Source organism: Pristiophorus japonicus, chromosome 3 (assembly GCF_044704955.1).
Source record: "Pristiophorus japonicus isolate sPriJap1 chromosome 3, sPriJap1.hap1, whole genome shotgun sequence".
Taxonomy (NCBI): Eukaryota; Metazoa; Chordata; class Chondrichthyes; family Pristiophoridae; genus Pristiophorus; species Pristiophorus japonicus.
In genome coordinates this window covers 143,294,042-143,319,953 of record NC_091979.1, presented here as the reverse complement: position 1 = coordinate 143,319,953, position 25,912 = coordinate 143,294,042, and the positions used below count along the sequence as shown (strand labels likewise).

Below are 25,912 nucleotides of genomic sequence, written 5' to 3'. Positions count from 1 at the left end.
TCAACTATGGACATGGTCCCAAATAGCTTGCTGGCACCGTAATAGCCACAAAAGGGAGTAGTGTGTTTCAGGTTAAACTTGCTAATGGATTAACTTGCAGAATGCATTTGGACCAAACCAAACTGCGATTCACAAACAGCCACAAGCAATCTGAAGAGGACACCACCAACTTTGACCCTCCAACACACACACAAGTGGCAACCGACATCAGGGTCGACCACGAAGCTGAACTCACCATCCCCAGCAGGCCAGCAAGGCCAGCTGCCCAGTAGCCCAGCGAAGAACCAACCAACTCACCCACACCAGCATTTGTACCGAGACGATCGACAAGGGAGCGAAAAGCCCCAGATCGTCTCACCCTGTAAATAAGTATATTTTGACTTTGGGAGGGAGTGATGTTATGTATGCAACCCTAGGTAACCTGTATCATACCGCCACCAGTGGGCATATCTGTTGGAGTCCCAAGGGATCCCAGCATCCCTTGGGAGCACTGTATATAAGCAGGCCTCCAATGCTGTACCAACACTCTGGAATTTGAATAAAGGAGCTAAGGTCAGACTTATTCATGTCCATAGTATTCCATTACATTACTTTATTATGAGCATAACAGTTTTTATTTTCTTGTTTAAAATAGATTGTTTTCTGGTGGCAGGGAGTATTCGTGCTTTAATAGTCAATGCCACGGAATGGGTATGGGCACAGCCTCGTGTAGCCCTTTACCTGCTTTCTGATCAGCTTGGCAACAGATAACTGAATGTGACCATTAAAAGAAAGTGTAAAGTTGCATTCCCTTAAAGATTGAAACGTTAATGATCTACTCAGATCATCCTGAAAACCAGCAGTTTTATTCTACAGTGTCAACATTTAAAGTCTTCAAAAGCAAAATGAACTGCACACAGAAAACAGAAGAGAATTTTTAGAAGACCAGAAAAGACAATTTAGCAGGAACTGGATGTTAATATGCTGCAATGAAACAGAATATAAAAAAGCAATGGTTTTTCCAAGATAACTTGATAATAGTAAGTGCTCTGAACGTTATATATATTAAACACTCTATTTGTGAGAGAATGTCACTTTAGATTTTTATTGCAGTAAATGAGATGCCTACCCCTAAATTAGCTGAAGCATGTCAAATTCACTCATTTCAACTCAGCTTGAAAACAAGATAATCAGGATAAAAAGCTACTACTGCTGCTAGATAAACAATGAGCAGCTTTTTATCGATCATTGATATGCTAGTACAGGAAATATGGAAAAAAGTCATCATGTCACTACTTACCAAATGCATTTACCATTACTCCTCCCACCATGGCACCACATCCTCGGCCCAAACCCAGATGCAGCCCTTGTAGAATTCCTTGGGTAGAAGTCCTTAATGCAGGTGGTACCGCTGCACTGAGATAGGAGATGCATGCAGCCCATACTGCTGCATGGGTAACGCCTATGTACAAACAAAAATATTTTCAACATTTGATTTAATATTCTATTTGGAGTTTACAGTGTTTACATAATAATGTGGACATTTATAATTCTGCAGACAGGCACTACTTTGCACATTTAAATGAAAATGCATCATTTTCTACTAAGGCATCGAGAAACTCAAGACAAAAGAAATTCAGTGGAATTAATTACATCTCTTTTTATGATGTTTAAAGATTGTCCAAGATTTGTTCTTGACTTTATGCAAAGAATCACAGAATGATAGAGCATAGGAGGACATTCGGCCCATCATGCCTGTGTCGGCTCTTTGAAAGAGCTATCCAATTAGTCCCACTCCCCTGCTCTTTCCCCACAGCCCGGTAAATTTTTCCCCTTCAAATATTTATCCAAATCCTCATTGAAGGTTACAGCTGAATCTCCTTCCACCACCCTTTTAGGTAGTACATTCCAGACCTACTCGCTGTGTAAAAAAAAGCTTATGAAAGATGTGTTAAAGTTTCAAAATTTGCTTGACCATAACCTTACCTTGCAACACTTCCATGGGGAGCACGTACCATGCATTTTCCACATAAGAGATATACAAATAACGAGCTGTATTACAGGCCAGGCCAATATACAGTACCCTGGGACACAAACAGAAGCACAGTTAAGCACAGAGAAAGAGATTCTTTGAAAATAATCTAAGTATGTTGAGCCCTAACGTTTGAGAAATTCTAAAAGACTAATGGATCTCCTGTGACACTGCACATAGTAAGTGAAAGGATAAACTGTTTATATATATGAGCCCACTAAGTCCTGACTTTTAGTTTCCCTTTATTTCCTTCCCTTTATTACTCTTCTGTTTCACTTCTGCCTCTTTATTTCTCTCTCCTGTTTGACCCCTTTTAATTTTCCTATGCTCGCTATCCCTCTTTCCTCTTAATTCATCACTTTTTATTTTTCTCCTTAGCAAACAACAATCCCAGAGAAAGAGTCACTGGACCCTCACCATAGAGTGGCTACAGAACAATGATGTTTTACCTTTACACTGGACCTATAAATGTGGGACTACATGGGAGTTATGAAACATGCAGAAGGATGTACATGGAGTCCAACACATAGAGCTCTAGAGTCATGTGTCATGATGCTTTTGCAAGAAGGGTTGATAGTTGTTGCAGCCATGTTCAAGGGGAGGTTTGTGCCATCTTTGTAATTTTTTTTAATGTCTGATGCATGCTAATTTTTTGAGGGTTAGGAACTGTCATAATGTTCATCACCCCTGTGCTCGCTGACCTACATTGACTCCCGGTTAAACAACACCTCGATTTCAAAAATTCTCATCCTTTTTTTCAAATCCCTCCATGGCCTCGCCCCTCCCTATCTATGTAATCTCCTCCAGCCCCACGAACCCCTAAGTTATCTGCGCACCTCTAATTCTGGCCTCTTGAGCATCCCTGATTATAATCGCTCAAACACTGGTGGCCGTGCCTTCTGTTGCCGAGGCCCTAAGCTCTGGAATTCCCTCTCTAAACCTCTCCGACTCTCTACTCTTCTTTCCTCCTTCAAGACGCTCCTTAAAACCTACCTCTTTGACCAAGCTTTTGGTCACTTGCTCTAATTTCTCCTTACGCAGCTCAGTGTCAATTCTTTTTATCAAATAATACTCCTGTGGGACGTTTCTCTATGTTAAAGGCGCTATATAAATACAAGCTGTTGTTGTTTGTATCTTGGAAGATTGCTGGTACGTGTGATTGGTTAGAATTTTTTTGTGGAATGTAATTAGGGAGAATATTGAAATGGAAACATAATATGATAGGTGAAAAATGAAAATATAAACTAACCGATCACAAATGATAAAACACTTCACTAATTAAAATGAAGAAAATTGACAGAGCGAATCAACAGAAGAAATGTTATCGAAAAGATCTAGACATTAACAGGAAATAAATGAAAGGCTATCAAACAGAGGCAGCTCCAGACAAAATTGTACAAGTCCATAAATATCATGACGCAAAGCTCATTTACTGACATAGATTAACTTAAGCTATTTTATACTATGGGTCAACAAGTCAGAATCCTGAATCATACCCAGGGCTGATGCAGCTGAAACCAATATAAATCTATTTCATATAAATTTATATTTAACTGCTAATTAAAAAACAACTTTACAGATAGGTTTCATGTTTTAATGGAAAGTTTTTAACTGAGGCAGCTCTACAGCACATATATGGAGTCGGAAATCCGGTCTTTTGCCGCCCCTCTTAGCACCCCAGAGGGGCGGCAATGGCGGCGGCAAGCACTTGCGCCCGGGTGGCCAGCTTTCAGCGCCCCGCTGGGAAACTCGGTGCCGGAATCAACAGGGCACAGAGCAGTACCACCCGGTAGAGGCGAGCTGGTGTGCAAAGCCCTGGTTGCAACATCGGCTCGATTTTTGGTTGCTACCCGATCCATAGCGCTCTGTAGTACATCCTGGTGGGAACGCCTGTGAAAGCGGGCGGTCCAAGCCGTAGTGACCACAGTGAGGTAAATAATGCCGACCTCAGGTAAGTGTGATTGGGTTTTTTTGCAATTTATGTTGTGGTCGCATGAGCTATTTATTGGGAATGTTTTTGGTATCTCTTTTCAGTTTTTTTTCTTCCCAGGCCTCCTGTTTAGCTCGGGATTTTCGCTTGCTCAGCCGGCCTAGAACCCTAAAAGAGGTGTGCAACACCTCCCTTAGTGCCCCGCTCCAAACTCCGGGACCAACTGATAAATTTTGCGGCGGTAGTCGCAAACCATTTGCCGGCGCAAAATTTACCGCTCTGCCCGGGATAACGCCGCAACTGAGATGCGACCGAATTTCCACCCCGCAGTGTTCTTATGTTCTATCCCTATATTAACAACTCTAATGCCATCAGAGGCAGTGTCTCTTTGAGAGATATTTTTACTTGGTGCCTCCACCTTCTGAGTGCAAATATATGCAGCAGCCACTAGCACATAGATTTCATCCACCAAACTGAGTCTGGCCACAGGTGGGCTTACCTCTTATAAGAACATAAGAAACAAGAGCAGGAGTAGGCCATACGGCCCCTCGAGCCTGCTCTGCCATTCAATATCATGGCTGATCTGATCTTGGACTCAGCTCCACTTCCCTGCCCGCTCCCCATAACCCCTTATCCCCTTATCGATTAAGAAACTGTCTATTTTTGTCTTAAATTTATTCAATGTCCCAGCTGCCACAGCTCTCTGAGGCAGCAAGTTCCACAGATTAACAACCCTCTGAGAGAAGAAATTTCTCCTCATCTCTGTTTTAAATGGGCGGCCCCTGATTCTAAGATCGTGCCCTTGAATTTCCCCCATCAGTGGAAACATCCTCTCTGCATCCACCCTCATAATCTTATACATCTCAATAAGATCACCTCTCATTCTTCTGAATTCCAATGAGTAGAGGCCCAATCTCCTCAACTTTTCCTCATAATTCAACCCCCTCATCCCCGGAATCAACCTAGTGAACCTTCTCTGAACTGCCTCCAAAGCAAGTATATCCTTTTGTAAATATGGAAACCAAAACTGCCTGCCCTATCTGACCTGTCCAGGTACAAATAGCATATGAGATAATCATTGCAAGGAAAAATTGCTGTGTGTGTGAGGTGTATACATAGAGGAATGGGGTGGAGCAGTGGTGTAGACACTGCCCTTTAGGTTCATATCAAGCCCAGAATTATCTGTCTACTGGTTACAAGGCTCTTATGCGAAATGACATTGGACTGTCTCAATCCAGCTTCTAGAGGCATGGCCTCAATGTACAAAACTGTCCCTAATTGGCAATGTCACTCACAGAGACTACAGGATAGCTGGCGTGGAGAAAACTGCCATACTAGTGCAGTAGATGTGCTCCTCTGATTTTCGAGCAGAGTGAAGGAAGCTTTATTCTGTATCCAGCTATGGTATACCTAAATTGAGAGTGCTTGATGCTGACACTGAATAGCTCAAATGGGAAGAGTTCCACTCCCCAGCACTAACATTCATCAACTTGCTGAGTATAAAAAATATATTTTTAATGAAAGAGGTGGTACACATGCTAAATGCATATTCATTTAGTTGTGTTGTGCATTGGCACTAGCTAACCAAATTGTTTACTTTAACCCTTTTGAATTTGTGCAAAATTAGCTGTGCAATTGACATACAGACACAACATTAACATTTATTTTGCTTGCAAAGGGTGTATTAAGCAGCAAGTAAATAAACTCATTTTAGTTGGTAGCACTTTCCCCAGAAAGGATGACGGTTTAAGCCCCACTCCTCGACTTCAACATTTAGTCTAGGGTAATACTCCAGTGCAGTGTTGCTGCAGGTGCTATCCTTTGGAGGAGCCATTAAACTTAAACAGATTTTAAAGATCCCACAAAGTTTTTCTGGCGTCCTGGCCAACAACCTTCCTTCAAACAACACTGCTGTTGGTGGAATCTTGATGTGTTCAAAATGGCTGCTGCTTTTGCTTACATAACAGTCAAAAAATAATTTAGTGTATTTGAAAATTTCTGAGAGACATGATAAGGTGCTGTATAGAAACATAGAAACATAGAAAATAGGTGCAGGAGTAGGCCATTCGGCCCTTCTAGCTTGCACCGCCATTCAATGAGTTCATGGCTGAACATTCAACTTCAGTACCCCATTCCTGCTTTCTCGCCATACCCCATATAAAAAGTGTACTTTATATATTTCATGAGAAAGTGTGCTTTGCATCTATCTTCACTAGAGAAGAGGATGCTGTCAATGTAGCAGTAAAGGACGAGGTAGTTCCAATATTGGTAGGATAAAAATAGATAAAGAGGAGGTACTTAAACGTTTGCCAATCCTCAAAGTAGAAATGTCACTTGGTCCGGATGGGATGTATAATATATGCACCTGTGAGTATGCTCACAGGTTTGTAGAGCTGTTGCATTGTGAGTGACCAGTCAGTTGGGTCTAGGTCATCTACAATGAGGTATGTAGTTGTGAGCCTAGTGGATGAACTGGTAATATGTAGTATGATTGTTAAATCTTTGTTAATAGCCCAACTAGTTCCTAACAGCAATCTGTTGCTATGAATTCTTAAGCAAAGAACGCATAAAGCAAATACATTACAGGATCCATCCTAGGCTATTGAGGGAAGTAAGGGTGGAAATTGTGGAGGCTCTATGCACAATCTTCCAATCCTCCTTGGATATGGGGGTGGTTCCAGAGGACTGGAGGATTGAAAATGGTACACCACTGTTTAAAAAAGGGAGAGGGATAAATGCGGCATCTACAGGCCAGTCAGCTTAAAGTCGGTGGTGGGGAAACTTTCAGGACAAAATTAATTGGCATTTGGAAACTTATGGGCTAATAAATGAAAATCAAATCAGATTTGTTCAAGGTAAATTGTGTTTGACTAATTTGGTTCTTTGATGAAATAAAGGAGAGGATTGATGAGGGTAGTGCAATTGATGTGTATATGGACTTTCAAAAGGTGTTTGACAAAGTACCACATAATACATTCGCAAAATTAAAGGGACTGTGGTAGTATGGATACAACATTGGCTAAGGGACAGAAAGCAGAGAGTAGTGGTGAACAGTTGTTTTTTCAAACTGGAGGGAAACATACAATGGTGTTCCCCAGAAGTCGGTCTTAGGACCACTGCTCTTTTTGATATATATTAATGACCTGTAGTAAACAATGAGAAGTATAGTAACAGGTTTCAGGAGGACATAGAGAGTGAAATGGGCAGACCCATGGCAGATGAAATATAACACAGTGAAGTATGAAGTGATACATTTTGGTAGGAAGAATGAGGAGAGGCAATATAAACTAAATGATACAATCTTAAAGGGGGTGTCAGAACACAGTGACCTAGGGGTGTATATACACAATTTCTTGAAGGTAGCCGGACAAGTTGTGAAGACTGTTAAAAAAAGCATATGGGATCCTTGGCTTTATTAACAGTGCACAAAAGCAAGTAAATATTGATGAACCTTTATAAACAACTGGATAGGCCTCAGCTGGAGTATTGTGTTCAAGCCTGGGCACCACACTTTAGAAAGGATGTCAAGTCCTCGGAGAGGGTACAGAAGAGATTTACCAGAATGGTAGCAGGAATGAGGGACTTCAGTTATGTGGAGAGACTGGAGAAGTTGGAATTGTTCTCCTTAGAGCAGAGAAGATTAAGAGGATATTTGACAGAGTTGTTGAATATCATTAATAGTTTTGAAAGAACAAATAAAGAGAAACTGTTCCCAGTGGCAGAAATGTCGGTAACCAGAGGACACATTTAAGGTGATTGCCAAAAGAACCAGAGTTGACATAGGGAAACATTTTTTACACAGCGAGTTGTTGTGATCTGGAATGCACTGCTTGAAAGGGTGGTGGAAGCAGATTCGATAGTAACATTCAAAGGGGAATTGGATAAATACTTGAAGGGAAAAAAAATGTAGGGCTTCAGGGAAAGAGCGGGGGAGTGGGACTAGTTGGATAGCTCTATCAAAGAGCATATTGGGCCAAATGGCCTCCTTCTGTGCTGTATCATTCTATGATTGTATGATATATATATATATAGGTATAATTAAAAATTGAGACAAAGGGCTTATTTACTTATTGCCTAATAACACTGCGTAGCTCCAAAAAAATCACAGGCATTGAGGCACACTCCCACTTTAAGTTGTGCAGGAGTGCGACAGAAGTCCTTTGAAGCTGGATACAATGGCCTGGGCCTGCACTGCTACGTTCTGTCTATGTCCATCCCAAACATGGTCCTCTGCATCAGAGGAGGTGTGGTCAAGGAAAGAGACTCCTCGGCTGGGAGTTTCCTCAGCTTTGGCCTGGGATCCACCAGGCGTCCAGTACACATAGAAACATAGAAAATAGGTGCAGGAGTAGGCCATTCAGCCCTTCAAGTCTGCACTACCATTCAATATGATCATGGCTGATCATGCAACTTCAGTAGCCCATTCCTGCTTTCTCTCCATACTCCTTGATCCCTTTAGCTGTAGGGGCCACATCTAACTCCCTTTTGAATATATCTAACGAACTGGCCTCAACAACTTTCTGTGGTAGAGAATTCCACAGGTTCACAATTCTCTGAGTGTAAAAGTTTCTCCTCATCTTGGTCCTAAATGGCTTACCCCTTATCCTTAGACTGTGACCCCTGGTTCTGGAATTCCCTAACATCGGGACATTCCTCCTGCATCTAACCTGTCCAATCCCATCAGAATTTTATATGTTTCTATAAGATCCCCTCTCATTCTTCTAAATTCCGGTGAATATAAGCCTAGTTGATCCAGTCTTTCTTCATATGTCAGTCCTACCATCCCGGGAATCAGTCTGGTGAACCTTCGCTGCCTTCCCTCAATAGCAAGAATGTCCTTCCTCAGATTAGGAGACCAAAACTGTACACAATATTCAAGGTGAGGCCTCACCAAGGTCCTGTACAAATGCAGTAAGACCTCCGTGCTCCTATACTCAAATCCTCTCGCTATGAAGGCCAACATGCCATTTGCCTTATTCACTGCCTACTGTACCTGCATGCCAATTTTCAATGACTGATGTACCATGACACCCAGGTTTCATTGCACCTCCCCTTTTCCTGAAGCATTGGAACCGGTTCTGGGGGAGGTGGGACCAGTACAAACCGGACGGTCTGCACCTGGGCAGGACCGGAACCAATGTCCTAGGGGGAGTGTTTGCTAGTGCTGTTGGGGAGGAGTTAAACTAATGTGGCAGGGGGATGGGAACCAATGCAGGAGACAGAGGGAAACAAAATGGAGACAGAAGCAAAAGACAGAAAGGAGATGAGTAAAAGTGGAGGGCAGAGAAACCCAAGGCAAAAAACAAAAAGGGCCAATGTACAGCAAAATTCTAAAAGGTCAAAGTGTAATAAAAAGGCAAGCCTGAAAGCTCAGTGCCTCAATGCGAGGAGTATTCGGAACCCAGGAGAGGGCTCTGAGCTAGTTAGAGTGGGTGAGAGCGCAGATGAACAGGACCCCAAGAAAGAATGCAAAAGGCAGGAGGCAACAGAGCAGAGTAGCACTGGGGTAAGTGTAAACCACAAGGTGATAGGAAGGGACAATATGTATGAATATAAAGGGGCTGCACAAGGGGTCAAAACTAAAAATCATGGTTTAAAAACTAGTATTAAAACACTTTACCTAAACGCACGCAGCATTTGAAATAAAGTAAATGAGTTGTCGGCACAAATCATTACAAATGGGTATGATTTGGTGGCCATTACAGAAACGTGGTTGCAGGGTGGCCAAGACTGGGAATTAAACATACAGGGGTATCTGACAATTCGGAAGGATAGACAAGAAGGGAAAGGAGATGGGGTAGCTCTGTTAATAAAGGATGATATCAGGGCAGTTGTGAGAGATGATATTAGCTCTAATGAACAAAATGTTGAATCATTGTGGGTGGAGATTAGAGATAGTAAGGGGAAAAAGTCACTGGTGGGCGTAGTTTATAGGCCCCCAAATAATAACTTCACAGTGGGGCGGACTATAATAAGGGAATAATAGAGGCATGTGAAAAAGGAATGGCAGTAATCATGGGGGATTTTAACCTACATATTGATTGGTCAAATCAAATCGCACGGGGTAGCCTGGAGGAGGAATTCATAGAATGCATACGGGATTGTTTCTTAGAACAGTATGTTACAGAACCTACAAGGGAGCAAGCTATCTTAGATCTGGTCCTGTGTAATGAGACAGGAATAATAAATGATCTCCTAGTAAAAGATCCTCTCGGAATGAGTGATCACAGTATGCTTGAATTTGTAATACAGATTGAGGGTGAGGAAGTAGTGTCTCAAACAAGCGTACTATGCTTAAACAAAGGGGACTACAGTGGGATGAGGGCAGAGTTAGCTCAAGTAGACTGGGAACACAGACTAAATGGTGGCACAATTGAGGGACAGTGGAGGACTTTTAAGGAGCTCTTTCATAGTGCTCAACAAAAATATATTCCAGTGAAAAAGAAGGGCGGTAAGAGAAGGGATAACCAGCCATGGATAACCAAGGAAATAAAGGAGAGTATCAAATTAAAAACCAATGCGTATAAGGTGGCCAGGGTTAGTGGGAAACTAGAAGACTGGGAAAATTTTAAACGACAGCAAAGAATGACTAAGAAAGCAATAAAGAAAGGAAAGATAGATTACGAAAGTAAACTTGCGCAAAACATAAAAACAGATAGTAAAAGCTTTTACCGATATATAAAACGGAAAAGAGTGACTAAAGTAAATGTTGGTCCCTTAGAAGTTGAGAAGGGGGATTTAATAATGGGAAATGTGGAAATGGCTGAGACCTTAAACAATTATTTTGCTTCGGTCTTCACAGTGGAAGACACAAAAACCATGCCAAAAATTGGTGGTCGCGGGAATGTGGGAAGGGAGGACCTTGAGACAATCACTATCACTAGGGAGGTAGTGCTGGACAGGCTAATGGGACTCAAGGTAGACAAGTCCCCTGGTCCTGATGAAATGCATCCCAGAGTATTAAAAGAGATGGCGGAAGTTATAGCAGATGCATTCGTTATAATCTACCAAAATTCTCTGGACTCTGGGGAAGTACCAGCGGATTGGAAAGCAGCTAATGTAACGCCTCTGTTTAAAAAAGGGGGCAGACAAAAGGCAGGTAACCATAGGCCAGTTAGTTTAACATCTGTAGTGGGGAAAATGCTTGAAGCTATCATTAAGGAAGAAATAGCGGGACATCTAGATAGGAATAGTGCAATCAAGCAGACGCAGCATGGATTCATGAAGGAGAAATCATGTTTAACTAATTTACTGGAATTCTTTGAAGATATAACGAGCATGGTGGATAGAGGTGTACTGATGGATGTAGTGTATTTAGATTTCCAAAAGGCATTCGATAAGGTGCCACACAAAAGGTTACTGCAGAAGATAAAGGTACGCGGAGTCAGAGGAAATGTATTAGCTTGGATGGAGAATTGGCTGGCGAACAGAAAGCAGAGAGTCGGGATAAATGGGTCCTTTTCGGGTTGGAAATCAGTGGTTACTGGTGTGCCACAGGGATCGGTGCTGGGATCACAACTGTTTACAATATACATAGATGACCTGGAAGAGAGGACAGAGTGTAGTGTAACAAAATTTGCAGGTGACACAAAGATTAGTGGGAAAGCGGGTTGTAAAGAGGAGACAGAGAAGCTGCAAAGAGATTTAGATAGGTTAAGCGAATGGGCTAAGGTTTGGCAGATGGAGTACAATGTCGGAAAATGTGAGGTCATCCACCTTGGAAAAAAAAACAGTAAAAGGGAATATTATTTGAATGGGGAGAAATTACAACATGCTGCGGTGCAGAGGGACCTGGGGGTCCTTGTTCATGAATCCCAAAAAGTTAGTTTGCAGGTGCAGCAGGTAATCAGGAAGGCGAATGGAATGTTGGCCTTCATTGCGAGAGGGATGGAGTACAAAAGCAGGGAGGTCCTGCTGCAACTGTACAGGGTATTGGTGAGGCTGCAGCTGGAGTACTGCGTGCAGTTTTGGTCACCTTACTTAAAGAAGGATAAACTAGCCTTGGAGGGGGTACAGAGACGATTCACTAGGCTGATTCCGGAGATGAGGGGGTTACCTTATGATGATAGATTGAGTAGACTTTACTCGTTGGAGTTCAGAAGGATGAGGGGTGATCTTATCGAAACATTTAAAATAATGAAAGGGATAGACAAGATAGAGGCAGAGAGGTTGTTTCCACTGGTCGGGGAGACTAGAACTAGGGGGCACAGCCTCAAAATACGGGGGAGCCAATTTAAAACCGAGTTGAGAAGGAATTTCTTCTCCCAGAGGGTTGTGAATCTGTGGAATTCTCTGCCCAAGGAAGTAGTTGAGGCTAGCTCATTGAATGTATTCAAATCACAGATAGATAGATTTTTAACCAATAAGTGAATTAAGGGTTATGGGGAGCGGGCGGGTAAGTGGAGCTGAGTCCACGGCCAGATCAGCCTTGATCTTTTTGAATGGCGGAGCAGGCTCAAGGGGCTAGATGGCCCACTCCTGTTCCTAATTCTTATGTTCTTATGTTCCTAATCTGTCACCATTCAGATAATATTCTGTCTTCCTGTTTTTGCCACCAAAGTGGATAACCTCACATTTATCCACATTATACTGCATCTGGCATGCAATTTCCCACTCACCTAACTTGTCCAAGTCACCCTGCAGCTTCTTAGCAACCCCCTCACAGCTCACACTGCCACCCAGCTGGGTGAAAGGAGGTGCACTGGTCTTCTGACAGGCAGAATTATGGCCCAAATGGCGGTCAAGGCCATGACTTTCTGAAGGACTCTGATAGGCTTCCGGCCTGAGTGCCACCTTTTCAAGAGGATTTGTAGGCCTATTAAAATCTTCCATTTCAGCTGGGTCGCCGCTTTGTATGTAAGTGGTAGGCATTCACCGCTTCTACAGACCGCTGCTCTGACGGGTGCCTATAATACAGGTATTATATACCTGTATATAATTTCCCTAATGTAAATTGGGGAAATTACTTCTGACCCCATGCTAAAAATGATTCAAATACACAACCCTCTAGGTCTTTAGCATTTATTTTTCTTTATCAAAATGTTTTGGTTTAATTTTTGGTGTGGTTCTCTGACTTTACCGTAGCAGCTATAATGCTGAATAATGAAAGGTTCGATAACAAAGGAAAAACAAACAATTTTGTGGGATTAATAGCAGTCACAGCCAATCAGCACCCACCTTTAAGAATATTCAGGATTCCTCCCAATGTTTCAACTCACTAGTTGTTGAGTCTTACAGATGAGGAAGAACCCAGATTTGATCGCCAATTTGTCTTGAGTTAGCTGAACTCATCCATGGTGGCAGTACGGGAGCTACAATTCACCTCACTTTTCCTGGTTTAGTGAGACAAAATCAACCAGTGTTGCCACACCTGTCAGGTTTGTGTGGATATAGACATCCAGTGAGGACAAGATTTGGCTCCACTGTGGTCTGACCAGAACACTGTACAGTTTGGTCATGACTTCTTCTGACTAGTACCCGACTGTTTTGCATTGAATCTACCAAACGTTCTATGTCTCTTTCAACTTCAGCCTTAGCTATTTCAACATCATTCATGGAGTATGTGTGTTACCCATTTCTCCTTCCTATGCAGTACTTCCTATCTGCCTGTTCAAGTGGATGGAAAAGGTCCCATCGCAGTATTCGAAGAGCAGGGGAGTTTTCACGGTGTTCTGGACAACAACACCACCAAAACAGATTATCTGGTCATTTATCTCATCACTATTGATGGTGCATTTGCATACAAAGCAACAGTGAGTACACTTCAAAAGTTGATTGTGAAGCACTTTGGGATGTCCTCATGTCGTGAAAGGCACTATATAAATGTAAGTTCTTTCTTTCTTCCTTACATATTTTGTCCAGGTGATTTCCTTCTGCTTTTCTCCTAGGGAATGCTCAATTCCCAGGAGCAAAACAGTGGAAAATGGGGCAGAGACTCATAGTTGCCAAAGGTTCTCTCCTGGGTGGCGGAACGGAGAATCTACAACTATTCAAAGCACTTGGATATGGGGTGGGAGCCAATCCCAGTGCTGGATGCACCCCATTTCGAATTTCGAAGAGTACCCCAAAAAAGTACATGCCCCCATCAGATTGGAGGAGTTTAGAGGGGTAGACAGCAAAGCCAGAGAGGAACCAAAAAGGTAAGTGCCCTTTTTCTCCAAGAACCCAATTAATTCTTTGGGTCTGGTTGCTGCTTTTGGATCCTGAACCAAGAGCTGTTAGCGTGCCTCAGGCATGCAGCACCTGTTGGATTTCCATCTCCAAACTTCTGCCAAGGGGTGGGCCTACACCTAGGTATGCTGGGCCGAAGTTAATGACTTGTACTTGGGTTCATGTCAGGACACACTGAAGAGGGAGAAAAATCAGCCCTATAATGATTTATTATAAGTTGTATTAAACCAGAGGCCATAGCTCTGATCTTAACTCTGAGGCACATTCTGAGGGGGGGCACGGGCGGGGAGAGAGAGTGGGGAAAGTTATGAACTGGAAAGCTGGAAATATGTGTTTCCTGAACATCCTACAGTTTTTAACTGTAGTACGTCTTTTAACTTTCTTCTGTAGGTTTCCCATTCACAGCCAGCCTGATTGAAAGGGAGTTTGCCTGTTTGACGGGAAAGCCTACAGCACAAGGCCGCAGCCAAGCAGAGAGTAGGTAGGTCTAGTGGGAGTTGGGAGGGATCATAGGGGAAAGGGTGGTGGTTGGGTGGGGCTCCGATCACGGGATAGCGGCAGATGGTGGTCAGGGGGTCCGATCACATGGGGGGGGGGGGGGAGGGGGTCCAGTCGCGAGAAGCAGACAGATTGCGGGGGAAAAGAGTTTGCTGGTAAGCTTGTTGGACCTGGAGGAAACACTCCTGCTCTTCCTGGTGCTTCAAAGACACTTACCTTATGGACTTAGCCCTTCTCGCCTCATAAGAACATAAGAAATAGGAACATGAGTAGGCCATTTGGTCCCTCGAGCCTGCTCTGCCATTCAATAAGATCAGGGCTGATCTGATCCTGGCCTCAACTCCACTTCCCTGCCCGCTCCCCATAACCCTTGACTCCCTTATCTTTCACCTTACCTTTCACCTGCCAGGTTTCCTGAGGCCTGGGAAACCCAGTCGACTGTGGTTAAAAATAGGACCACTGTTAAAATGAAGGCATGCCTCATTAAAATATTTAAATGACCATCCTGCTTTCCTGAAAGCGGATTGGTCGTCCACCCCTCATCCTGCCTCCGTTAAAACCAGAAGTGGGCGGGTTCGAGGCGGGTTGGGTTCCTGTTTCAGATTTTTAGCTTTTATTCCACCCACCCAATCCAAACTTATCCATATCTGGGGTTGAAATACCCCTTGTAACATTTTAATGGAATTAATGTAGACAGCTCCAGTTGAACAACAAATGATGGGCCAAAGCGCCTAATTCTGTGCTGTAAATTCTATGAGATATGTTCTTTCTGACATGAGGGTAAATCAAGTGTTAAAATAGATCCGGGGGCTGGATTTTCCGCTCCTGGCCGCCTGAGGTCTTCTGGGCGGGTGACGAGCTTCCAGCGCCCTGCGACGCGAGCATTAACGCCCGGAAAAGGTGAGTAGGTGTGCAACGTTCCGGTTGCAACACCGGATCAATTTTTGACTCCTGCCCGACCCATAGTGCTGCGTAGAACACCTTGCAGGCGTTCCAAACTGTAGTGGCTGCAGTAAAGTAAGTCATGTCGACCTCAGGTAAGTGTGATTGTTTTTTCTTTTTTTCTGTGATTTATCTTGTGGTGGAATGGGTTATGTATTGGGAATATTTTTGGTGTTTTTTTTCAGGTTTCTTTTTTCTCCCCAGGCCTCCCCAGGCCAGCTGCTTAGCTCAGGATTTTTGCATGCTCAGCCAGCTTAGCGGCCTAAGGGAGGTGTGCAACGCCTCCCTTATCATTCCGCCCCACACTCAGGGCCCAGCTGCCCAATTTTCTGACTGAGGTGCAAACTTTTTCCAGGCAATATCAGTGCTGCCCCACCATCATTAACGCCTTGAAATCCTAAAAGCCGAAAATCCAGCCCTAATGTTTTCAGCCTTAAACAAACAATAAGGTAAAAGAGAGGGTTGATGAGGGTAATGCGGATAGTGTACATGGATTTCCAAAAGGCATTCAACAAAGTGCCACATAATAGGCTTGCCACCAAAATTAAAGCCCAATGGAATAAAAGAGCCAGTGGTAGCCTGGATATGAAGTTGGTGAAGTGATAGGAAATAGAGAGTAGTGGTCAACGGTTGTTTTTCATACTGGAGGAGGGTATACAGTGCTGTTCCCAAGGGTCGGTTCTAGGACCACTGTTTTTCTTAATATGTGTGCATAAATCGTTGAAGGTGGCAGGGCAGGTTGAAAAAGCAGTTAAAAAGGCTTATGGGTTCCTGGGCTTCAGAAATAGAGGTATAGAGTACAAAAGTGTGGAAATTCTGAAGAACCTGTATAAAACATTGGTTCGACCCCAACTGTGTCCATTTCTGGGCACCACACTTTAGGAAGAATGTGAAGGCTTTAGAGAAGGTGCAGAAAAGATTTATGAGAATGTTTCCAGGAATGAGGGACTTCAGTTATGTTGATAGACTGGAGAAGCTGGGGTTGTTCTCCTTGGAGCAGAGACGATTGAGGAGAGATTTGATCGGGGTGTTCAAAGTCATGAAGGGTCTGGACAGAAGGAAATTTTTCCAATTAGCAGAACCAGAGGACACAGATTTAAGGTGATTGTCAAAGGAACCAAAGGCAAAGTAAGAAAAAACTTTTTTGCACAGCGAATAGTTAAGACCTGGAATGCACTGCTGGAAAGGATGGTGGAGGCAGACTCAATTTTATCTTTTGAAAGGGAGACAGATAAGTATCTGAAGGAAAAAAAACTTGCATGGCTACGGGGAAAGGGCAGGGAGTGGGACTAGCTGAGAGTCGGCATGGGCTTGATGGGCTGAATGGTCTTCTTCCGTGTTGTAACCATTCTATGATTCTATGAAACACTTTCTCCATTAATTTTCTGTTTCTGAGTTTAGTTACTTTTTTATTTCGATTGAAAAAAACCATGCTTCCTTTGAGTAGCAGTAGAGCTCTTAGCCAAATAAAGTCCTCAATAATCTGGAATTTACTTTTCCCTGGCACTCCTTTCTCTCAGTACAAAACTATTGCCTTTACATAGATGGAAAATCACAGCCTCCCTTGTAAATCTTGTTGCAGTGTTTTTACGTGTGTGTTGTGTCAGGTAAGGGGAAGCCAGTACTTACCTGATGTGACCCACCAGTTCAATCAGCTTATGACTAAAGAAGTAAGCGGTCAGTTCCGATATATGGCTTAGGACCGAGCAGATTCCAAAGAGTGTAGTGGTCCCGTTCAGGTCCTCCAGATGCCAGTAGAGGAACGTAAATACAAAGCCATAACCAAAGCCCATGAACCAGGCCACAAATAGCACGGAACCATACTGCACACTGCAAATCATTCTAAATAGCAGCCTGAATTCAAATGTTTTCTTTCCCGTGCTCTTGGAGTCTTCAGCATTGTCAGTGTTTCCAGAATCTTCCACTGAAGAATTCTGAGCCACTTGCTGAATTTCAATAATTTCTTCTTTTTTATTCTCCTCAGTTTTTAAATGACTGTAGTCAAATCTGAATTGAGTCGACACAATTAGTGCTATAGACATCAAAACCCCAAAAACAATAAAAGTTATTCTGTAATTCTTGTAATCAGGTATTTGACAGCCTTGACCTTGTATAGAAACTTCAATGTGCGTGTGGTCAATTGAGATGCCAACTGCCAGCATGGTAATGCCCCATCCTAATGAGCCCCACATTCGCTGCAATCCGTAGCGGTCTCTATGTTTGCCGAGATATTGTAGGGTAACGGTGTCTACGATAGTGACTGCTGGTGCACTAAAGAACTCTCCGACTATAACAACCAACAAAATTAGTAGGAAAATATTTTCAACTTCTGCCAAGTCAAAAGTGATCAATTTGTCAGGCTTTGCTGTTGTGGCAGACGTGCTGCTGGCAGTGGTGGAATGCAAGGTCCTGTTTGGATTTGTGGTTGCTGTTGAATTGTCAGCATCTGGAGCAGCTCTTTCCTGTAAAATGTGGCTTTGTTCTGCATTGACCAAGGGAAAAGAAAAATCGAGATCGCCCACATATCCAAAAGGTTGGTTTGCTAATATGTCCCTCTGTATCCGACTTCTGTTGGACTTGTTTTGGACAGAGTGATTTGTAGGTACAGCAGTGGGTAATGTTGAAAGAGTAGAGAAATTTGAAGGAGATGTGGTAGGCACTGGATTCCTTGATTCACACCTCATAGTGGCAGGTTTCACAAAACCAATTCCAAGGTTGAAGACAATCCAACACATAACTGAAAACAGAAGGACAATCTTCCCTTTTCTAAATCGATCTGCTATAACTCCCCAGAATGGTGCACTGCAGAATTCTATAAAGTACCTTATCCCCACCAAAAGTCCACCTTGGCTTGCCAACATACCAAGCTGTTTGTAATACAGAGGTAGCAATGGGTATAATGATCCATATCCAGAGTAGAAGAAGAAGTAAAACACCTTGGAAATAAGAAGATCATTACTTATTTTTATACAGCGTCTCTCCAACCAGTCCTGTTCCTCTGTTTCTGTTGCTTCTGTTCCCAAATGGATTGGATCAAGAGGTGGTTCATTCTGTGCTTCTATTGACAGAGTGTTGAAAGGTTCGGCAAGGATATATTTTCTCTTCTGGTCCTCTTCGTCATCAGAAAGGATGGCAACTCTGTCATCACTCGCCATAGTTAATTGGTGTGGTGTTCAGATTCCTACACTGGCCTACAAAGAAGAAGGAAACATTTAGAATATTCGTCATGTGTATATAAAAGTAAAGTCTTAAATTTCACTTAGTACTACTGTTAGAGATCAGGGATGCCTAAAAATGTATAAAACTGATATAAATGCTGTGTTTAAATCGTTATTTTGAACTGCAGACGGAAAGACTATTCGAATCAGATAAATGCTTAGAAATGGAGGATGTAGTTCTTTGTACTGTATACAATTTCCCTGTTGCTAAGCAATTGTTGTTTTTAAGTTAAGACTTGAACCTTATTTATGTATCTTTAAGTCAATTTGTTTCGGAAAGACTTTGAAAGGATGGAAATTGAGAGAGTTAACATAAACATGTTGCTACGTCGTAAAAGAGATAACGACACTGGGGCAAGCAGTTTTCTGGTTTGGCTCCATGGGATCAAAGGAGACGAGAGAGCTGAGAGAGATTTCCACAGGAAGAAACCCTGGGTTAGTGTAAACAAAGTGACATTTGGTCAAAATCGTAAGACATCTTTAGGGCGGGCTTTGTTTCAAGAATCGAGACAAAGAACTAGAAGTCTTATTGGATATTAAGGTTTTAGGGAAACCTCTATAGGTCAAAAGGTCTTGCCAATATCTAGGGTCAGGCCCACCCCTAAAAAGAGAATAAAAGTAACACTTGGAGATCTTTTAGCCACAAATGGTGTGAGGGGAGAGCAAAACAAAAGTCGAGCTGGTCGAACACTTTTCGAGTGATCCCATGCTCTAGACAGAAAAAAGACTGCAAGCTAGAGAACTGCTCATGTGCACCAGCCATTTGTCTGATTGGGATCGGTATTAACTATCTATTACGGATGTATGATTTTGCTATATAATTAATGTGTTATATTCTGTCTTAAACTCTGATTAAACACAATATATCCACCAGATTGATTTTACAGTCGATCCTGATTATTAAAGTGACTAGAAATTGGCTTAAACTTGCCATATTTCTAACACTTAAGGGGAAGCTAGATAAGTTCATGAGGGGAAAAGGAATAGAAGGTTATGCTGATAGGGCTAGATGAAGGGTGGGAGGAGGCTCGTGTAAAGCATAAACATGGCACAGATCAGTTAGGCTGAATGCCATGTTTCTGGATGGCCTGGATTTCAGGAAGAACTCTCTTGTTCTCAATTTGTGGCATCGAGTAGGATGGATTAGATTAGTCAAGTAGCTCAATAAATGGTGCACCTTATTCCATTTGTTGAGAAGATGCCATTCTTGTATTTATTTCATTTTTATTTAAATCTAAAGTGCTTTGTTTTAAATATATTCAGTGCAGGCTGGGATCTAACACGGGACCTAGCCAGTTGGGCCATAAGGGGAAACACATTTAGTTCTTTAAATTCCCCAACGAAGGTCGAAATTCCTCATTTAATGATAAAATTAAATTCAAATATAGTCACATAACCTTTTCTATCAATTTTAGAATTTAAAGACAGTGCTTGTAACCATTCATCAGGACCAGGGGCATCAAATTATTCATCTTTAAATGGAGGAGTAGATGAAATTCCTCATTTTTGCAATGAACAGATTGTCTGTTTTCTCAATAATTAATGGTCCGCTAATGAAATTGCAGAAATGCACAGCCTCCATGTGTTTCTGAAAAAAATGATTTTGTTTTTGAGCCATTAATTACAGAGAAAAACAGGCATTCTTCTTTATTATCATTAAAGGAGAAATGTCAACTCTCGTTGGGAGACTGAAAAATACTAAATGAGTTAACTGATCTTGGTAGGGATGCTACAATTGACATCTGTACCTCTGGATTAGGCCAGGGAATTGACCAAGATTTCTGTTCTTGGTCACTATTCTGCAATTCTCACTGAAAGTGTGTGTGTGTGTGTGTGTGTGTTTGTGTGTGCATCTATATGAATACAGAATGTGAGGTCAGAATCAGAGTCAGATGTGATGTCTTGCATGGTCAAATTCATCATCTGATTTACACATGAATAATGGCCACTTGAGTGAGGATAAAAGAGTGTGCAGTGTCCATTTAATTTTACCCCAACTAGGAATAAAGAAAGGAGGAGAAGAGTGGGGGAAAAGTGATGGAGGAAGATTAAAAAATTGAACAATCTGAAATGAAAAATCTAAGTTGCAGTAGCAGGACAACAAGCCATGTCTGCCATTGGTTAGACTTGGCCTTGCCCGTTTAATTGCAATGGAATTTTGCACTGCAAGTGTGGGTTGATAATGTCGCAGCGAGTGAAACATCTGGGACCTGAGTAAACAGGGCAAGCAACTGTGTATCTCCTTAACCAATCAGATTGACGAATTTTGAAATTAATCATGCAAGGATTGAGAAGGAATTGTAAATTAGAGTGGCTGAATTCAATGTCAAATCAGGTATTGAAAGGGAAATAAAGAAAGGGAAAGAAAGATTGGATTAAGAGAGAGAAAAGGGACTGAAAGGAAAAGTTAAAAAAATTACTTTATATTTGTCTTTTTTTAAATCTCCAACAGCAATTAAAACCTGAAGAAATGAGACTACACATTTGTAATAATTAATTTTCAGTGTCAGAGAGATTGTTTGACAGTAATTAACACTCATCATATCGTTAAGAGAGTACTTAGACTGAAATGGACAAGACTTAACATAGAATTACATGGAATTTACAGCACAGAAACAGGCCATTTGTCCCAACTGTTCTATACCGTGTTTATGCTCTATACGAGCCTCCTCCCACCCTTCATCTAGCCTTATCAGCATAACCTTCTATTCATTTTCCCCTCATGAACTTATCTAGCTTCCCCTTAAATGCATAGAAACATAGAAACATAGAACATAGAAAATAGGTGCAGGAGTAGGCCATTCGGCCCTTCTAGCCTGCACCGCCATTCAATGAGTTCATGGCTGAACATTCAACTTCAGTACCCCATTCCTGCTTTCTCGCCATACCCCTTGATTCTCCTAGTAGTAAGGACCTCATCTAACTCCTTTTTTAATATATTTAGTGAATTGGCCTCAACAACTTTCTGTGGTAGAGAATTCCACAGGTTCACCACTCTCTGGGTGAAGAAGTTCCTCCGCATCTCGGTCCTAAATGGCTTACCCCTTATCCTTAGACTGTGACCTCTGGTTCTGGACTTCCCCAACATTGGGAACATTCTTCCTGCATCTAATCTGTCTAACCCCGTCAGAATTTTAAATGTTTCTATGAGGTCCCCTCTCATTCTTCTGAACTCCAGTGAATACAAGCCCAGTTGATCCAGTCTTTCTTGATAGGTCAGTCCCGCCATCCCGGGAATCAGTCTGGTGAACCTTCGCTGCACTCCCTCAATAGCAAGAATGTCCTTCCTCAGGTTAGGAGACCAAAACTGTACACAATACTCCAGGTGTGGCCTCACCAATGCCCTGTACAACTGTAGCAACACCTCCCTGCCCCTGTACTCAAATCCCCTTGCTATGAAGGCCAACATGCCATTTGCTTTCTTAACCGCCTGCTGCACCTGCATGCCAACCTTCAATGACTGATGTACCATGACACCCAGGTCTCTTTGCACCTCCCCTTTTCCTAATCTGTCACCATTCAGATAATAGTCTGTCTCTCTGTTTTTACAACCAAAGTGGATAACCTCACATTTATCCACATTATACTTCATCTGCCATGCATTTGCCCACTCACCTAACCTATCCAAGTCGCTCTGCAGCCTCACAGCATCCTCCTCGCAGCTCACACTGCCACCCAACTTAGTGTCATCCGCAAATTTGGAGATACTACATTTAATCCCCTCATCTAAATCATTAATGTACAGTGTAAACAGCTGGGGCCCCAGCACAGAACCTTGCGGTACCCCACTAGTCACTGCCTGCCATTCTGAAAAGTACCCATTTACTCCTACTCTTTGCTTCCTGTCTGACAACCAGTTCTCAATCCATGTCAGTACACTACCCCCAATCCCATGTGCTCTAACTTTGCACATTAATCTCTTGTGTGGGACCTTGTCGAACGCCTTCTGAAAGTCCAAATATACCACATCAACTGGTTCTCCCTTGTCCACTCTACTGGAAACATCCTCAAAAAATTCCAGAAGATTTGTCAAGCATGATTTCCCTTTCACAAATCCATGCTGACTTGGACCTATCATATCACCTCTTTCCAAATGCACTGCTATGACATCCTTAATAATTGATTCCATCATTTTACCCACCACCGATGTCAGGCTGACCGGTCTATAATTCCCTGTTTTCTCTCTCCCTCCTTTTTTAAAAAGTGGGGTTACATTGGCTACCCTCCACTCTATAGGAACTGATCCAGAGTCAATGGAATGTTGGAAAATGACTGTCAACGCATCCACTATTTCCAAGGCCACCTCCTTAAGTACTCTGGGATGCAGTCCATCAGGCCCTGGGGATTTATCGGCCTTCAATCCCATCAATTTCCCCAACACAATTTCCCGGCTAATAAGGATTTCCCTCAGTTCCTCCTCCTTACTAGACCCCCCGACCCCTTTTATAACCGGAAGGTTGTTCGTGTCCTCCTTCGTGAATACCGAACCAAAGTACTTGTTCAATTGGTCCGCCATTTCTTTGTTCCCCGTTATGACTTCCCCTGATTCTGACTGCAGGGGACCTACGTTTGTCTTTACCAACCTTTTTCTCTTTACATATCTATAGAAACTTTTGCAATCCGTCTTAATGTTCCCTGCAAGCTTCTTCTCATACTCCATTTTCCCTGCCCTAATCAAACCCTTTGACCTCCTCTGCTGAGTTCTAAATTTCTCTCAGTCCCCAGGTTCGCTGCTATTTCTGGCCAATTTGTATGCCACTTCCTTGGCTTTAATACTATCCCTGATTTCCCTTGATAGCCACGGTTGAGCCTCCTTCCCTTTTTTATTTTTATGCCAGACAGGAATGTACAATTGTTGTAGTTCATCCATGCGGTCTCTAAATGTCTGCCATTGCCCATCCACAGTCAACCCCTTAAGTATCATTTGCCAATCCATCCCAGCTAATTCACGCCTCATACCTTCAAAGTTAGCCTTCTTTAAGTTCTGGACCATGGTCTCTGAATTAACTGTTTCATTCTCCATCCCAATGCAGAATTCCACCATATTATGGTCACTCTTCCCCAAGGGGCCTCGCACATCTATGCTATTCAACTCAACTACTCCATGTGGTAACATATTTCACATTCTAACCACTGTCTGGGTAAAGATGTTTCTCCTGATATTCCATATTGGATTTGTTAGTAACTTGTCATATATTATGGCCCCTTGTTTTTGGACTCCACTACAAGTGGAAACATCTTCTCTATGTCTACCCTATTACAATTTTTAAAAATCTCTGTTAAGTCACCCTTCAGCCTTCTCTTTTCTAGAGAAAGGAGCCTCTGCCTGTTCATCCTTACCCGATAGCGGTATAATTCTAACTTCCATTCTCAGTTCATGCTGAGTTAGCTGATCTTAATTGTGCTGGTAACACATATGACACCATTATCATCAGCATCCCTGAGCTAGTTTGAAAATAAAATATGCCTGTCCAGATGGATATTCAGTGACACCTGAGGTAAACTGCTGAGATGTGTAGACACTGAATGAGAATGGGATGATGCTTTGCTCTGTTGCCCTCCAATCAAAAATCCTTCTGATACTTAGACACACATGTGAAGAATTGGGTGAGACACTGGAGGGCAGCTGGCGCCCGTGGAATTGATTCTAGCAAAGCATTAGTTTGCACAGGAACATCACGCCGTTCACTGCATTTCAATGGTGAGGCAGAGACATTTTCATAAAGCTAACAGCGCATCTCGGACAGCAGCTTTTGGAACCCACGGTTAACCACACATCTGCCCTCACCTGAAGATGTTGTGGCATTTGCACATAAATAACGACAAGTGCTATTAGCCTCACTGTTATGCTGACAGCAAATTATGGCTCGAGAAATCTGTTTTGCAACACATGGCTCCAAAAGAAAAACTCATCCCCTCCAACAAATTCAGAATTACCTCACAGTTGATGTATTAACAATAAAAACACAATGGGCCTGAAATTGTGCTCCCCACGGGCGCGTACTAGGTACGCACGCGCCCGTGGGGTCCCCACAAGTTGCGGGTTAAGGTATGCGAAGTGCATGCCCCTAAACATGACACTTGCGATCTGTCAAAAATTCTATTGACTGAGTGCACGCATGCAAAACTAAAGGGACCTCCACAGGTGGAGAGTTGGGTTATTTGCCCAATTCCTGCCCAGCGAATGTCCTTCGAATTCTTATGACTGATAAAAGCAGGCATAAGTCTTATTTAGACCCTTTAAAATATGTAAATTTATTTTTCATGAAACTACATTTTTGTTTTAAGTAATTAATTAAATTCCATTTTTATTAATTTGAAATATGTGATTTTTTAAAAAAGTCATTTTCAGTGTTCCTGTGTTTTGGGAGGTATTCCAATTCATACTTATGGTGGTTCCGTATATATGGAACTCACATAAGTATGAATGGGGATCTCCCTACTCTGATAGGTTGGGCCTGCCCACGTGATCCCATTTAACTGTGGTCCAATATCAGCTACCAGCTTAAAGGGAGGTGAGGTAACCAGAGCAATTTGTGGAGTACAAGATTATAAAATCCTCATAATTCAGCAGAAAGCAACACTCAATTGCTAGTCTTATTTTGGTCATACTCACACCAGTGTATTTGGGAGATTTGTTTGTGAAGTTGAAGTTAAGGTGTGCTGTTGGAGCAGAGTAGAGAGATTTCTTTACTCTTGAGTCATGTTATAGCTAACTGGGATGAGCTTCATGTCGACACTGGTCCCCAATGTGCAGGGATATTTCATTCCCAGTACAGACAAACCTCATTTAATAAGTGCAAAAACAAAAAAAAAACAACAAACAAATGTTACAATTTCTAAAAATAAAGAATGAAAAGAGCAAAATTCTTGATGCCCTGCTCGCTAATAATGGCTGCACATTCCCACCAGTCGGACCACATTTCTAATTAGGATATAGTATAGTGACAAGCAAAACACTATTGTGTCTCTTATTTTGACACAGTTTGTGACAGTTTTGTCTCTGGGCCAGATAGTTGTGAGGTAGACCACTATACTGAGGTTTGAGCTCACAATCTAGGCTGACACTCCAGTGAAATGTTAAAGATTTGACATTAAACCAAGATCACATTTGTCTATGAATGTTAATATTCCGTAACTCTA

General features: G+C 42.3%; 1 protein-coding gene across 1 annotated transcript in view; it reads right to left on the bottom strand.

Moving 5' to 3' along the window:
* Positions 1-25,912, bottom strand: part of mfsd6b (major facilitator superfamily domain containing 6b) — an 87,649-nt gene that overhangs the window by 28,108 nt on the left and 33,629 nt on the right. The window contains exons 2-4 of the mRNA XM_070874823.1: positions 17,181-18,742; positions 1,966-2,063; positions 1,280-1,441 (exon numbers count right to left, since the gene is read on the bottom strand). Of these exons, the coding sequence (XP_070730924.1) occupies positions 1,280-1,441; positions 1,966-2,063; positions 17,181-18,706 (1,786 nt within the window). The 5' untranslated portion in view covers positions 18,707-18,742. The remainder of the gene's footprint in view (positions 1-1,279; positions 1,442-1,965; positions 2,064-17,180; positions 18,743-25,912) is intronic.